The sequence below is a fragment of the Eulemur rufifrons genome, chromosome 20 (assembly GCF_041146395.1).
Source record: "Eulemur rufifrons isolate Redbay chromosome 20, OSU_ERuf_1, whole genome shotgun sequence".
In the NCBI taxonomy this organism is placed as follows: domain Eukaryota; kingdom Metazoa; phylum Chordata; class Mammalia; order Primates; family Lemuridae; genus Eulemur; species Eulemur rufifrons.
The window spans coordinates 49,434,588-49,451,119 of NC_091002.1; the positions used below are offsets into that span (position 1 = coordinate 49,434,588).

The 16,532-nt window shown below is 44.6% G+C and overlaps 3 protein-coding genes across 3 annotated transcripts in view; 1 reads left to right on the forward strand and 2 right to left on the reverse strand.

The window, feature by feature from the left end:
* The window catches only part of SYCP2 (synaptonemal complex protein 2), a 58,896-nt gene extending 58,126 nt beyond the window's left edge, over nt 1-770 (reverse strand). The window contains exon 1 of the mRNA XM_069495973.1: nt 707-770. Coding sequence (XP_069352074.1) covers nt 707-730 — 24 coding nt within the window. The 5' untranslated portion in view covers nt 731-770. The remainder of the gene's footprint in view (nt 1-706) is intronic.
* An 8,125-nt stretch (nt 771-8,895) lies between these two features.
* On the reverse strand, nt 8,896-9,795 carry PPP1R3D (protein phosphatase 1 regulatory subunit 3D). Its single transcript, XM_069496276.1, has one exon. It carries the CDS (start codon nt 9,790-9,792, stop codon nt 8,896-8,898), a length of 897 nt encoding a protein of 298 aa, XP_069352377.1. The 5' UTR covers nt 9,793-9,795.
* A 2,400-nt stretch (nt 9,796-12,195) lies between these two features.
* FAM217B (family with sequence similarity 217 member B) lies at nt 12,196-14,932 on the forward strand. Its single transcript, XM_069496331.1, has 3 exons — nt 12,196-12,233; nt 13,639-14,723; nt 14,865-14,932. The coding sequence occupies exons 2-3, from the start codon at nt 13,643-13,645 to the stop codon at nt 14,930-14,932; spliced, it is 1,149 nt and encodes a 382-aa protein (XP_069352432.1). The 5' UTR covers nt 12,196-12,233; nt 13,639-13,642.
* The last annotated feature ends 1,600 nt before the right edge of the window (nt 14,933-16,532 follow it).

A 16,532-nucleotide genomic window follows, 5' to 3' on the forward strand; every position in this document is an offset into this window, starting at 1 on the left:
GACTCTAAGTAGGGAAAAAAATTTACTAGTATTTCCAATTCATACCTTTTATTGCTAAAGTCATCATTATATTGAACTCAACAAAAACTTGATGAAACAAGTAAAATAAACTTTACAGTAACTAATACTTAATACCATGAGTAAAAACCCGGAGTATCTGACTAGTAACCTCTTCCATTTAAATTGTAAAGAAAAATGTATAAAGACAGACAAAAGTATCTGTTTGAAACTAGACCAACCAATATAACTTAAGCATTAACCTTATATTTATAATCTTTACAAAATTTGCCATCCCTGCTACTAAAGTACAACTTCATTAATAAGGAATTTTCATACTATAATCTGATCATCAAGCAGACATGGTAGTGAATTGCATACATGCTAAAGAGATTATTAAAATTTACACTTTGCCCAAATGCAAATATCTTAAAAATTTAAAAACTTGACAAATATCCAAGTTTAAGCTATACATTATTTAGTTCATAATTCTTTTCAATGGAAAATATATGTAAACAACCAGCATCTTTAATACTTCACAAATATTCTTATAGCTTTTAAAATGTATCTGTTGAATAAATGAAAAGACTCTTATTTAAATTACTCTACTCGTGACCATTTCATAAAAAGCATGGATAGAACTGAATACCTACAAGTAAACAAAAAATGATTTTAGGAATTAAAATTCTTTCGGGCTAGGACTACCTACCTGAAGATCTGGTCTTATTGGCATTTTGAGTGCATTTAAAAACAGCAGGACAAAACAAACACCTATAAAAGAAAACATTTTCTGTGTCTTACGATCTGTTCATGCATTTATAGTTTAAAGATCTTAGCACATAAATAAGCACTATTGTTTATACCAAAGGCAATAAATATTGTTTAAGTTTCTCAGTGGACATTTTCTTTTCCTGAGTATCAAATTACACATTTGAGTCTAGTTGATGAAGTTTCTAGAGAAAAGCTTGAAGATCACTTATTCAAGCCCTTTTTTTTTTTTTTTTTTTAATAAGATTACTTAACGTCAAAAGTCCTGCCAAAAGGTCATGAAGCTAGTTACTGAAAGAACACAAACCTGGGTCTCCCTCACCAGTGATTCCTGCTATACTTGTTCCATCTTTGGGAACAAGAAGAAAAATACTCTTGAATTAATGTGTCAATTAAATTGAGGCTATTAAAATATTCAAGAAGGGAAGAATATGCAAATACATCAACAAAGAACAGAATCAAAATATACCAAGAAAGGAGCAAGAAAAAGATCACCTACGTACATTTCATACGTCCAGGAAGGTGTTCAGGAAAGAAAGAACCCCCAGTTTCTGGCTGAATGCCCAAATCAAGGGGAGGCCATCACTTTCCCAAAATGCTTTGGGTCTCTAAAGACCACGAGATGCAAATACAAACGACCACCACAAATTGCAATATGGCTTAATAGAAAATATTCTCAAGGTTCAAAAACAGATTTCATGCTCATGAATACAGGGCCACAAATAGATGAGTTACTTCAAACAATCCTATTTAGTGTGTTTCTGACCAGGGGAAACATAAAGGTCATTTAATTTTCCCTGCCATTAACACCTAAGGGATTAACATTATTTTTGGCAAGAAAATGCCTATCATTGCTATAGTTATCCTCAAAAATCCTATATGCTTATTTCACTTTGTTGAATGTGTGTATTTTGACTGTCCTTTTTGGTATGAAGTACCAAACATTCTGAAAGCAACCATGTGTCTGAATGTTTGGTAACTTCTGGTAGGACATAAATAACTGAACTTTGAAAAAGAGTGATAGCATTGGGTAAAAATTTAAATGTGTATACCATATTACACAATAGTTTTACTTCTAATTTACATAAACTCAAAAATACAAAGGGAGTATAAAAATATATTGCAGCTTTGTTACTAATATCAAGAAATTGAAACTGCCTGTATGTCAATGTTGTGGGGGAGGAGATGGATAACCATGAAATGAAACATAGTGATACAGTTGAATACAGTAGCTGAATGTAATGAACAAGATCTTTATCTCAGAATATGGTATATCTCAAACAATACAGAGCCAAAAAAGTTGCGGAATGAAGCATATGGAAATGACTTTTGTAAAATTTAAAATATATACAATAAAAGAATATATACTGTTATGAATGTGTGTATACCTGTGTCTGTGTAAGAATACATGGTATTTTAAGAGGATACACATATTGGACCTATGAACATGGATGATTTGCACAAGTAGGAGAAAAAGCCTAGGGATAAGGAATAAAATTGACCAAAAGAAGAAAAAAAAAAAATTGGAGGAGTGTAATAAAGCATGGTCCCTGGACCAATTACATTATACCATACTGAGAATACGATGGATCAAATTAATCCAGTTCTACTGCCCAAGGTTCCAAATACATTCACATATATCCCTTCAATCGCCACCACCCTTAGGACAGGACAAAAGGGACCCCTGCCATGGGCCCTATATAGTGCAATCTCTCTTTCTCTCTTAAAGAGCACACAGCTATTTCTATTCACTCAGAATCCAATACTAAGCTCTAGCTCAGCAAGTCCTATGACCAACAACATATTCATTCACTCTCCAACTTACACCCTTCAGGACCCAGAGAAACACATCCTTTGCCTGTGCCTTTGAAAAAAGGGGACTGCAATTAATGACACGATTCTGTTTACTTTTGCATATGTCTGATATCTTCCATAACGAAAGTTTAAAAGAGTCAGGGAGAGAGTGGAAAGCCATAAATGAACACAGAGAAGGCTGCAGGTTGTGCTAAAGCTAATATTTTAGTCTCTGCTTCAGAACGAAGGTAGCATTTGAGCAATGTAAGTGCTTAGGTAGAAGAAAAAAACATTAACTGACAAACTCCTTCTCTGGCAGAACAAAAATGTAGTTGATTCTTGCATAACAAAGTATTACTTCCTAACAGTGCCAAATGTCCATTTTCTTGCTCCTCTTTGTATTCCAGTTTGTGACTCTGGAAATACTAGCAAATTCGTGCATGGTATTTGCAACAGTAGCATATGGTGGTTCAGGAAAATTTTGCAATTCGTTGTTGTTTAATTTACATATATGGGCCCAGACATAAACTATATGAGCATGCTGTGGATACTACAATGGCAGTTAGATGGCAAGCAAACACCAGAATGGTGAAGAAATTTAAGTCTTTTTCCTTCTTTCTGGGAGGGAGGAGGGGGAGGCGAGGGAGAGGAGGGGGAGGCGAGGGGGAGGAGGGGGAGGAGGGAGAGGAGAGGGAGGAGGGAGAGGAGAGGGAGGAGGGAGAGGAGAGGGAGGAGGGAGAGGAGAGGGAGGAGGGGAGCCACTCCCGGGCTCCGCCCTTCCCCAAGCGGAACCAACGCGGGCCAGGCGAGACCCCGCTACATCTCTCAGGTACTTAACACTGTTGCCAAAGCCAACCAACAACCACGGGGATAAACCCTGCGGAACAAAGTCGCACCACACCTGATACGACTGTCCCCACCCTCAGCAGGAAAACACTCACAGGCACCCCGAGGCAGGGTCCCCGGGGGCCTCCCCAGGCCTCTCCGCAGGCAGCAGGGGCCCCGCCCTGCGCTCGACCCCGCGACTCCCTAACAACACACAGGAGACCCTCCCCCGCGCCCTCCCCCCAGCTTTCCAACGGCCGCCGCGCGTCGCGCCCCGTCCGCTCCGAAACCAGCGGTGACACAGTGGAGCCTCCGACACGCGGGGCGGCGCAGGCCACCCCGGGCCCGCACAGATGCCGAGGGAAGGCGTCGCGCCGCGCCCCACCGGAGCCCGCCCACGAACTCCGCACGGCCAGCCCCGGCGACTCCCGCGCGACTCCCGCTCGGCCCGAGGGCCGCGGAACCGCTACCCGACCCGCCGGCCATTTCCACAACTGCTCCGCCTCAACCGTCGGAAGCCGCCCGCCCGCCCGCAGAAGCCGCACCCTCCCTCCGCGCCCTGCCCTCAGGGAGGCCCACCCGGGCGCTGGGCTCAACCTGCTGGCCAGAGAGGGGCTCCTGCATCGAGTCCTCGAGAATCTCCACAGCAGCCGCTGGCCGTCGCGTCTCCTCACCTCAGGGACCGCCGCGGCGTCTCGGGTGGCCAACGGAAGGCGGGAAGGGCCTGTCCAATTGGCGCTGCGTCTAGTCGGTGGTGCGTCCAATCAGCGTCAGCGCCAGCCAGGCCCCGCCCCTTGTGCCCGTCCGGGTGCCCTGGTCGCCGGAGGCAGAGGCCCCGCCCGCGGCTCCCGGGGGTAGGCCGTCTCCGCCGCGCTCCCAGGTGAAGGCGCCGGCAGAATCGCCCCCAGGCCTCCGGCTCCCGCGGGCTGCGGTGACCCCGGGGCCGCCCAGGGACTGGCGCGCCGGGGTCTCCAGACAGGTTCGCGGTCGCGGCCTGGCTGCCCCCGGAGGCGCCTGTGGGGCGGGCGGGGAAGCGTCAACATCGTACTCCTGGGCGCTCTCCCGTGTTTCCACCTAAAGTATCGGCGTCCATCCAAGCCAGGGTTGCCTGCGGTGCAGAGACCTCGAGCTACCCGGAAATGGGCAGGGATGGCGACAGGCCCCCGCAGCTGGAGAGCGGCGCGCTGGGCCCGTGCGGACGGGACCCGCTTTCTGCACCGGGACGCGCTTCCCGCGCTGGGACGTGCTGCGTGGGCCGGGCCGGGGCTGCCCTTCTTAACAGCTCCCTCATTACTCACTCCTGGGCCGGCATTAGCCGGGAATCGCCATCCCCTGTTGCCTGTTGACCGGCAATCATGAGCTTCCCCCCGCCCCCCGCTTTTAACTTATATTACAAGTAATACTGCAGTAAACAACTTTGGGGTTATCCAACATTTGTTTGAGTAAATTTCTGAAAGTGGAATTGCTGTAGCTAAGGATATGTAGAGTTAAACTTTTTACAGATGTGGCCAAATCAAAATTTAAAATATTTTAGTATCACCTGCACTTCCTAAAAGGCACCACCTGTTTAAAAATACTGGGTTATAATTTAAATGTGCAGTGGAAAGCAATTGGAAAAATTAACACGAGGGAGTAGAATTAAAACCTCAGCTGAGCACCGAGGCAGATGAAATCACGTAGAATAATACAAACTCACAAAAGTGTGTTTAATATTCTGCTTAGCCAGCATTACAGACTTCTTGACAATTCTCTAACGACTTCATTGAACTTAATTTTGAGTTCTTAATTGCTTAATTCAGAGCTTTCAAATTACAGGTGCAACCTAATGTACAGGGATTCGGGGGAATTTTATATACTCAAAAGTTTTCATTGTTTTTGAATTTGCTTTTGAATTATTCACACGTGTTAATAATGTATAATACAAAATGTAAGATGACTGTAGAGTGTGTCAACCTCATGACCTAACAATTTTGCATAACTATTTTCACAGGTAGTTTTCCTCTAATAGATTTAAGATCCTTCATGATGGAGTTGAGTGCACAGAAATTTTAGTAATGAACTTCAAAAATTAACAGTAGTGATTTTTCACCTTGCCACTTTTTACTAAAGAGAAAGCTGTTAGAGCCCTTTTTATTGTTTCATGTGTTCAGAACACCTAGGAATTGTTTAGTAAACATCAATAAACTACAACATGGAGGAAGAAAGTATATTACTCACTTTAATCTTATTTGAATAGTCTTTTAAGGGCTTTACATTGTAGTGTTTGATGAAAAACCTTATCAATCACAATCAAAATTTGGCTTTCAATTAAATTTAGCAAGCACTTACTGGGAACATTGTATTAATATATGCCATGTCACAGGCAGAGAGAGCGTGAACTTTGGTGTATATTTGAATGCTCAGTTTGCTACTTACTAGCTGTGGGACTTTAGGTGAATTACAATCATGTGTCCCTTAATGACAGGGGATAGATACATTGAGAAATGTGTTGTCAGGCAATTTCATCACTGTGCAAACATCACAGAGTGTACTTACACAAACCTAGATTGTGTAGCCTACTATACACCTGGGCTGTATGGTATGGCCTATTGTTCCTAGGCTACAAATTTGTACAGTAGGTTACTGTACTAAATACTGTAGGCAATTATAACACAGTGGTTAAGCATTTGTGTATCTAAACATACAAAAGGTCCAATAAAAATATGGTATTATAATTGTATGGAACCACCAATGTATATATAGTCCATTATTGACTGAAATGTCGTTACATGGCCCATGACTATACTTAAATCTGAGTTTCATTCTCTTCAGCTAAGAAAATGGAGATATTGCCTACCAGGTGGCGTAATTTTCAGAATTAAATGAAATCCAATACATAAAGCACCTAGCACTGTGGCCAAATAAGGGAGGATACAGTAAGTGCTAGTTTCCTTGCCTCTATGTTCAAGGTGAGGGTCACAAACCAAGGGGGAAGGCAGACACCCACTAATGACTCCATACACAAGCGCTATGAGAGAGGTACAGTAATTATCACATCCTCTGTGTTCCCCTAGAGCTTTTATCACATGTAATGCTGACCTGGTACATAGGATTGTTCTTTCCATTTCTCAAAGACATACACAACTCTGCTACTGAAGCTGAGGCACAACTGTAAAATTTATTTTTCTTGCCAAGGCCCGATATTAATGTTTTTAGAAGGGATAAATTATGTATGAAATGATTTAAATAATCAAGAAGTTTCTAAAGCTTTGTCTTCTGTAATTAGACCACAAGAAAAAAACAACATAGTCCAGCTTAATAGAAGAGCCCACAGCCATTTTTTCACATATACTTTAATACTTAGGCTTGCGTAAGATCATTTTAGATGACATTAAGATACATTTTTTTGGGTAAACAACCGAGCAATTGCACAATCCACTATAAAATTTTAACATCTAAGCAATATAACTGTGTTTTAGGTTCTGAAAGTTCTCAAGCTGTTCTCCAGCTTCTTTATCAACTAGGCAAGTATATTTAAGCTTTTAAATTTCAAAATGTTGATATTTTTAAAAAGGCACCTTGAAGTTCTCTCAATATTGAAGATATGACATTTCATAACTTTGTATTTCATGACCTTTTTGGCAAGTGACTTTCACATAGATTATAAGATTCTCTACACGCCTTTAAACAATACATTTGGCAGCTCTCATACCTGAATATTCTGGACAACTGTCATGAACTCTGGGCGGGGCCAAGGGCCTAGCAGCCAAGGCCCGCACAGGCTTGCTGACCTATTTGGACAGTTTGTTAAATAGCAGGAAATGCAACCAGGCTTCTCTCTCCCCTGCATGTCAATGCAGTGCACAGTGCTAATAAGCCAGAGCTTGTGCAATTTAATCACAGCATTTTAGATCAAAATTCAGTGTTCTTAGATCAAAAGAAACCCATCCCTGTTCTTGGAATTTTAAAAACACAAAGGTTGCAATTATCAATAACAAATGAGTTAAAAGGCAAAATGCATCCTTTAAATATCGTTCACTGGTGACAGATATCACAAAATTGATCACACTAGTTTCAAGTGTAGCATAAAGAGACTTCACAAATTGGAGATCTTGTCCATTTTGGCTGCGTTTTTCACACCTCAGTTCTAGCACCTGTTGTCAGAGAGACCACTTCTCAGCACCAAAAGATCCCATCAGCTCCTCAATGGGAGTTTTAAGGAACTTCAGCACTCTGCAGAGGACGGTGGTCACAACTAATTGGAGGTTTAAAAAAATAATAAAAGCATTTAGTATTTTAAAACTGGGCAACAAATCCAGAAAATGGTAGAAACTCTCCTATCTGAAGGCACAAAGAACAAAGTTGGCAGGTAATTGATAAAACATGACACATAAATGCAATTTAAAACAATTTAAAAGTATAAATATTTGTGAATTATTTTTCCTCCAGTGCTCTGGCTATTGCTGAAAACACCTTCTAGTTCCACTTGGTAACTGGACTCCGAAAAAAATGAATGCTGGAATTTTCTGATGTTTAGGAAGAAATAAAAAGAGTCACCATAATCATCAAAAAGGTAATTGCAAAGGGTACTGTTGCCTGAAATCCAATAGTCACCTGAAAATTGAAATAAGGCAAGATTTCTTTAAATGTTTAGGTAGTTTCAAACCTAAACAGAATGGTCTGATAATATGTAGATACGTAATTCTCAAACATGTACAAGAGAAATACATGAAATCAGAAGAGTGACTGCAGAGAAAGGATTGTTTTGTTAGTTTAAAAGTTTGAAGCTTTTTTTCTCCTCAGCTGTTGATGTAGGAGACACAGCCTAACCAGGACAGCCTCAATGCCCAAGAATGGTTGTGTGATGACTGATGAGACATAAATTTCTTGCCTATTAATAGTTTCCAGTGTTAGAAGGCTACAGACATTGGCAAGCAAACGTGGTCTCAGGTTTTCCTTGTCCTGGGGCAGGACTGCCAGGAGGGGCCACGGTGGGGATCACACTGCACGTTCTGTTTACATAGAGCACAAACACACAACAGAATTGACCTTTTTGTAAGCTTATTAAGTCTAGAATGCTCCTGTGGCGGCATCCACTATGGGCGAAAGGTCCCGGCAGCACAATAATAAATAACAGCTACGTTTAGAGAAGCACATTCAGGATACATGCAAAAGGCCTTCCTAGCAGACTCAGACCTTTTAAACAAAACAAAACCCTGCCTGGGCCCCCCTCGGAGGGGCCAACACTCCCATGCACCTACCCACCCACCACCCTCTCGCAACACATTACACAATTCAACTTCACCTGCTGGCCACCTGAGGCTACCTTTTAGACCAAGTGATACAGACATTTCAAGTATAAGACAAGACGGGCCATTGCAGTGAGACCTAGCAGCAGGAATCGAAGTCAGACGACTTGGGGGGCGGTGGGGGGCGGAGAGAACAACCCCCTAGATGTGAGAGCCCACCACAGAAATGACAGCAGGTGCGGCTTAGATGCGGAGGCTTCAGGTTCCTGGCCCCCAGCGCAGCTCAGATGAAGTGGATCCAGCTCTCTTCGCACTCTCCGCGTGGCATATGCAGTGCGTGGCTACGACACGTGAGGCTGTAGTCGCGGCTGTCGTTGTTGTCCCAGTACTCAGCACCAGCCACTCGGTAGCGCAGCGCAAAGTGCACGCGTGAGCCGAGCTCCAGCAAGAAGGGCGGCACCGGGAAGCCGAAAGCGAAAACGTCCTCCGTGCCCTCGGCACCCGCAGGCCCACGCCAACGTGCCACCGCTTCGTGGGCACTGCGCCAGCCAGAGAAGGTGTAACGCACGGCCACCTGCTTCTCGAAGGCCACGTTGCTCACGCGCACGGTACCGCTGATACCCAGATCCGAGCAAGTGACACGCTCCAGGCACACAAGCTGCCGCCGCAGGCGCTCCTCAAAGTCTGCGGCCTCGATGGGCGGCGGGAAATCGGGTACCAGGCACTGCAGGGTGAACTCCAGGTCCTGGCTGCTGCAGCACAGGTCCGAGTTGATGGCGAGCCGCGACAGCACGTGCAGCGGCACCGACGGATCGTCTCCCGCGTTGAACACCTTGACCTGCGCCAGCTCCAGGCCCAGCGCGTCGGCGAAGCGCACGCGATGCTGCCGGCTGCAGCCGGGCCGACACGCTGCGCCTGGCGCGCCGGCTGCCTTCTGGCGGCGCTCGGGGGAGCAGGGCAGCGAGCGCGCCCGCCGCAGGATGATGGGCCGCAGGTGGGGATCGCAGCCCGACGGCGCCCGCACGGGCCGCGGCGCACAGCCCGGGCTCCCCGGGGGCCGACAGGGCCGAGGTTCCAGGGCTGCGCCGCCGTCCAGGTCCGAGAGACAGCTGCAGCTCCGGGGAGCCGGCTTCCGGGACCCCCGGGCGGGCGTGATCGCGGAGCCTGGGCCCCTTGACATGGCCCAGCAGCCGTCGGAAGACAGGGAGGCAGAACCGAGGGGCAGCCTCCTACCTGTTCCAGCCGTGCTCAGAAGCCGCTGAGTCCCCGCGGCGTCTGCGACCTGCTGGGCACCCCCGGAGCCCGCTGCGCTCGCCCCTCGCCCGCCACCCTGCCCCTGGAGTCCTGGCCTATGCCGTCCGGTTCTTGCAGCCTAAAAAGAGCTTGCTTCTAAAGGGGCGACTTCTTTCTCTCGCGGAAGCTCCCCGAGGCCGTCCGGAAAGCGCAGGGTGGCGCCTCTTTTTTTTTTTTTTTTTTTTTCCTTCCTCCGAGGTTCTTACCAGAAGGCCGCGTTCCGGGCGGCCCCTCCCACCTTCCTCGTCGGCCGCGTAACTTGCCCGGCTGCCGCTGCACCGGGCGCCACTTCCCGGAGTGCCTCGCCCCGCCCCTGGTGACGCCACCCGCGGCCCCAGCGCAGCCGGAGCTTGGCGCCGCCGCCTCCCGCCCCTGCCGCAGCGCGCCGCAGTCTGGGCTCCCGGAGGCCCCGTCACGTGTCCGCTGCGGCCGCGGAACGGGTCTGATCAATTGCTTCCTGCATCTGCGTGGACGCTGCGCCCATCGACCGTAGGTAGTGTCTGCGCAGGGCAGGACGAGGAGGATGCATGCTGCGTGTCTTTGGCTTTATGGCTAATGAGGGGTGGAGGGACAAACCCGGCCTCTCCAGGGGCCGGTCCCCGGTGATTTTCAGCGTGCAAGCGGGCCACCTTTTCGGACACGAGCACTGCACCGGGGGACCCAGCCCGGCGGGGGGGCCTCGCTGCGCGGGGAGGGGTCATGTCCATGCGGCACCCACGGGGCTCGACAGCGACAGGCCGCGGGTTCCCGGGAGGGTGGGGGCCGCGCGGCCTCGGCCCGCCCCGGCGCGGTGCCAATAGAAAGGCGGGCAGCAGGAGTCAATGCCCTGGGATGGATCTTGCAGCTGCCCTAATCGGCCTCTGGCGCTTGGGGAGCATTTTTCTAGACTGAATCTCTGATTTTTAGCTTTACTTCCGTGCGAGCCGGAACCAGGGATCCTGGGAGCTTGTTTTGTGCATCCTCAGGGCCCTGCCGGCGTTCGTTTCTCTCACCCAGCAACTCTGCACAGGCCTTTGCTGTAAGGGTGTCAGGTGTAACGATGCAGGCGCGTTTTCTAGGGAGCAGTTTGGGGCCAGGCATTCCATCGAAGTTTTCTTTCTGCTGTCCAGCAGGACAAAGACGAAAGAAAACCAGACTAATGAAAGAACATTACTCTGATAAAGAACATTTTCCACATCTAAAGTGAGTCAAGCCTGTTGATTATAATTTATTAATTATGAGGCCCCTCCCCGTGTGATTTTATTACCATCCTATATAAACCAACGAAAGGCTTACGTGATCGTTGTGGAAAAAATACAAGGAAGTTTCAGAAAGAAAATTAAAATCTTCTATAATCCCACCTCTTCTGTCTTACAGAGGCAGGGGAAGTTGCAGCAGAGAGTAGTATTCAGTTTCTCATCAGTGCTCTTTTAATAGGCCACTCTAAATAAGAGGGAGTAACAGTGACTTGTGGTCTGGGTCAGCAACGCTTCCCAAACATTATAGAGTATGTGATATGTATTCAAAATACGTATTCACAAACATTATATAGCATGTAATATGTATGCGTATATGGAAACCCTTTCTTCCCCCCCTGCAGTTTCAGCTCCATGAAAACCGGGACAGGTGCATAATCCCTGCCATTTCCTAGGTACTTTTGTAATTATTTGTTGATTGAACATGGGAGCTTTGGACTAACACTTGACCTTATGTGGCCTCCCAAATTTCCTCAGCATATTTCCAAGGAGATTATACGTGTGTGTTGTATAGGGAGAGAGAGGGGTAGAATCCATTCACAGTATTTATAGTAGTATGATCCTGTTACCTAATAGCTACTATGGTAAACAAATAAGCAGAAAAGACTAAACTGTCAACGTAAGATAATATCTCCCTCCCCCAGTGTTTCACAACTCAGAGTACAAACTGCTCTATGGTCATAGCCCCAATATTTCAATGCTGTGCAAACAGTATTGTGTTGGTTTTCACTTTAAAAAAAATGATGGTAGGACCATCTGCAATCAATACTGACAGCACTCTGTTGCTTCTAGTTCCGGTGGTGAAGAGTCCTTTCCAAATATAAGAGGAATAAAGAAGTCACCTCCCCAGCTGTCATCATCTTCCAACAGATTGAGCAAGAGTATTTTCAGCACTATAGAAAAGGTGATGTAAACTTAGAAGAAAAATGTTAGATTTGTTCTGGTTTTGTTTGTTTGTTTAGTGTGTGTGTGTTCACAGTATTTATTACTGCATGCCTGTTTTTTAGACAGTCCATCAAACCCTAGATGATGATCAGCCGTGTGATTTTTTCAAGAAAAGGAATAGGGTGAATGAATCTCATCAGAAAAGCAGGTAAATAGTTTTAGTATAATTGTTTTATCTTGCAAAAGGCACATTGTCTCAGTTCTCTAGATTGAATATGTGGACTTTAAAAAAGTCTGTGGATAAGAAATATACATTTATATTTTTTATCTGGCAAAAATGAATGTAAAGTGATTTCAAGCATTATTAATTGGTAAGGACTCCAGAGTTCATAATTCTGGCAGTGTTAGCAGAACCTATAATTTTGGGCAAGTCCCTTATTTACCTTTCTGTTAGTTTCCTGTGATATAAGAGGATGCTGATAATAACTCTATGGATACACACTGATAGCTAGGAGAAAACAAAAGTTCTAGCAGCGTTAGTTATGAATCCTGAGTAATGGCCGTTCCTTCATTTTTTCATTCACTCATTCAGCATTTGTCAAGCACATGTACTTTTGGCAATGTTATAACATTCTCCTTATTTATTAATTAATATGTTTTTGAATAATTGTTTAGTTTGGTTAAAACCACTGGGCAAAATGAACCTCTGAGGTTCCCAGAAAGCACGTTTACCACCCATTTCTGTTCATCCCGTCTGACTTATATTACAGAGATGCAGTATGGATATTAGTCAAATGCTATGTTCTTGGTAAATAATTGAAAAGAAGATATTTTCAACTCTGATGTGAGATTCTGCCTCAGAATAAATCACCCCAGAAAGAATCAGTTGCTGTAGTGGTAATGCTCACAGTGTTATTTCCCTTTCCCTGCCACTCACAAGATAGCCTTAACTCTGTGTTTTCATCATACGATTTTATGTCTGTCCTTTTAATACAATTTTCCCAAGTGTGTTTCCTGTTTGAAAACATTTTAATAAACTTTTTGTTTAAGGTATAGGGTGTATATGCTGCACTTTTACATATTAAGATTTTTCTTGGCTCAGAATCACCACTGATCAGTGATTAAACTCTTGTAAAACTTGCATTTTATGTCATATTTATATCGAATTTAAAATAGGCATATGAAAGAAAGCTGTGGATTTTACTTCTAAATGTTGTTAAATACTGTTGATCATTAACAGAACAGACCAAAAGTTCTATGATAGATTTTTTTTAAAACTTATGTTTTTCAAAGTACACACAATTGGTCTAAAACTATAAAACAAGCACTTTGATAAATGTTATTAATGTTTTTTTAAATGTTAATGTTTGATATAAAATGAAATCCATACATTCACATGTGTTATTATATAATGTTTCTTAAATAGAGTATTACATGGAAAAATGTTCTGTAAAACTATTTCTTCTGTAAAGACTTTGGAGGCCTTAAGTTTTCTAATGCCTCCTAATAGCTGAACAAAAAAAGTATAAGTAGTGGATTCTTCTCATTTGTTTAATTATAGCCAGACCATTTTTTCTCATAGGTAGTAAGAATTGCAGTTTTATTTTTCACAGCAGTATGAATGCTGGCCTATCTTGGAATAAAGTACAGCATCCAGAAAGTTCTGCAGGAAAAAGACAGAGTCAGCCCGAAGGACGTCATGTTTCTTCCCGGCTGAGAAGTAGCCTCGTGGGTGCCTCCCCTCCAGCTGAGGATAAGTTTAAAGAAAGCGTTTCCCCAGAAGGAAAACCCAAGAGGGATCTGCTTGGACCCACGTGTCAGGGGGCCTCAGGAAACAGATTATTTCTTGACTTTCAGTCAATGAAAATCATCAAAGAAGATGCTGATGAAGACAGCGCGAGTGATCTCTCTGACTCGGAGAGAGTTCCCATCCCCCCTTCTCCCCTCACGCCTCCAGATCTGAATCTTCGAGCTGAAGAAATTGATCCAGTGTACTTCGATCTTCACCCCGGCCAGGGCCCTGCCAGACCCGGATACTATTACCCTGATTTCCTCCCACCCCCTTTTAGCTCCTGGGACCTACGGGATATGGCCCTGCTTTTGAACGCAGAGTGTAAAAGCGAAGCCGTGCCACGAGCCGGAGGACTGCTCGGGAAGTATATCGACAGGCTTATCCAGCTCGAGTGGCTGCAGATCCAAACTATACAGTGTGAAAAAGGGAAGGGGGCCAAAGCAAGGCCCCCCGCTACCCCAGGGACTTCAGGGGCTCTGAAGAGCCCTGGGAGGAGTAAGCTGATTGCTAGTGCTCTGTCCAAGCCACTACCTCACCAGGAAGGGGCTTCAAAGTCAGGCCCTTCACGAAAGAAAGATGTTCACCATGAAGTCCGTCCGTCCTACTACACGTTTGAGGCTTCCCCCAAACCCAGTGATATACGGGGTAGTAGCAGGTTATGTTCTCAGAAGCAAACTCTGGAAATGAGGACAGAAGAGAAGAAAAAAAAATCAAGTAAGAGTACAAAGCTGCCACGTTGGGATTTGTCCTGCAGTGACAGCTCTAAGGTGGAAGCCAATGGTAACATTCGAATTCCCAGACAATCAGCCGTGATTCTGGACTCAGCGGACTCCTGCAAGGCCACTAGAACACAAGCACATGCAAATCTTAAGAAAAAGGGAAATGCAAATAGCTGTGGTCGTGCCAGTGTATCCAGTGAGAAAAAACTCAAAACAAATGGAGTGAAGCCAGCCAGTATATCCAGTGAGAAAAAACTCAAAACAAATGGAGTGAAGCCAGCCAGTGTATCCAGTGAGAAAAAACTCAAAACAAATGGAGTAAAGCCAGCCAGTATATCCAGTGAGAAAAAACTCAAAACAAATGGAGTAAAGCAAAACACATACAAATTAAAATGATACCTGAAATGATAAATTGCAAAGACCTGCAGATACGTAGTGGAGTTCTTCCAGAAGTTATGATACTGTGAATTTTAAGAAATTTTATGATGACTGACATTTAAGTTATTGATTGGCTCTTTTGTCTACCCCCATTTTCACCCCCAGTAGATTATTTTCAAAGAGAGGTGTCTTTCAATAAGCCTTTGTTTGTGTTAACAGTCTTAAGCAAATGAGAGCCCTTTAGATAAAAAATAACCAAAGCATGTGCCATATAAAGGAATAAAATGGCAACTCTCCAGGGGAAGAGTCAAAGAAGCTTGCCTGTGCAGAACTGATGGTGATGTTTAGCTCCCCATTTCATTTGCACATAAATGTATAAAATATTGCATGCTGGTTTTTTTTATTATTTTTTATTTTTTGAGACAGAGTCCCACTTTTGCTGCCCAGGCTAGAGTGCAGTGGCATCATCATAACTCACTGCCACCTCAAACTCTGGGGCTCAAAGCAATCCTCCTGCCTCAGCCTCCCAAGTAGCTGGGACTACAGAGTAGCTGGGACTATAGGCAGGCGCCACCACACCCAGATAATTTTTCTATTTTAGTAGAGACCGGATCTTGCTTTTGCCCAGGCTGGTCTTGAATTACTGAGCTCAAGTGAGCCTTCAGCCTCGGCCTCCCAGAGTGCTAGGATTACAGGTATGAGCCACCATGCCCTGCCCCATACTGTTTTAAATGTTATGGAATCCTAAACGTTTAAAATAGGACCCTTCTCAGCACTGCCTCCCCTGCTTTTTCAGAGACCATTCAAGCAGAATTTCTGTTCATTTTACCCTTAAGAGAAGCTTCAGTTCCAGCTCAAGTTAGGGAGTGTGTGAGTTTCTATTTTGAGCAGTCATTTTTCACTGAGCTGCTTGCTCTTTAGAGACAATGGAATCTAGTACTTTAATACATTTTCTCTGACATGAGTTTTTTTTAAAGGGCACTTTAAGTTTAGAGGTGGTGGTGAATCCATTTCCAGTTTCTCCAAACTGAGGTTACGATAATTTGCAGACTTTTCCGTTTGGAAAGTCAATGGGTTTAAGCATGACTATTGCGGTTTGGTGAGGCTAAGAATAAAGTATTTGTCTCCCTAGAGTTGCTGGCATGTGAGAGGTGGCAGAGGAAAATCGCCTTTTAGAATCTGTAAATGAAGGGCCTATCATAGGATTGAAACACATGGAACCAACTTGAATGTAATAATTATTAAGTTACTGATTGAGACCTAGATCCTGTTGTCCTTAGTCAAAAATAATGGTATGTTTTAGTTTGCAAGAGCAGGGTTTTCTAATCTTTTCTGGGGATCGGGCTGGGAGAGGACACATTTAAAGATGGAGGGGAAGTGGAATATGAATAAAGTTGCCAAATGTATTCTGAATGTCCTTATCTGGTCTCAAGGCTTCCTGGCTCTGCTAAAGACTTTTTATTTAACTGCAGTTTAATGCCATTTACTTGTTTCTGTAGTTGTGCTGTGAGCTTTCTTGTTTGTATGTGTGAATATCTTTCAAGCCTTTCGTTGACTATTTCTTGATATGCAGGGTGTTTTAATGACTCCAGTTGATTTGATTCCTTTAAAAAATTGT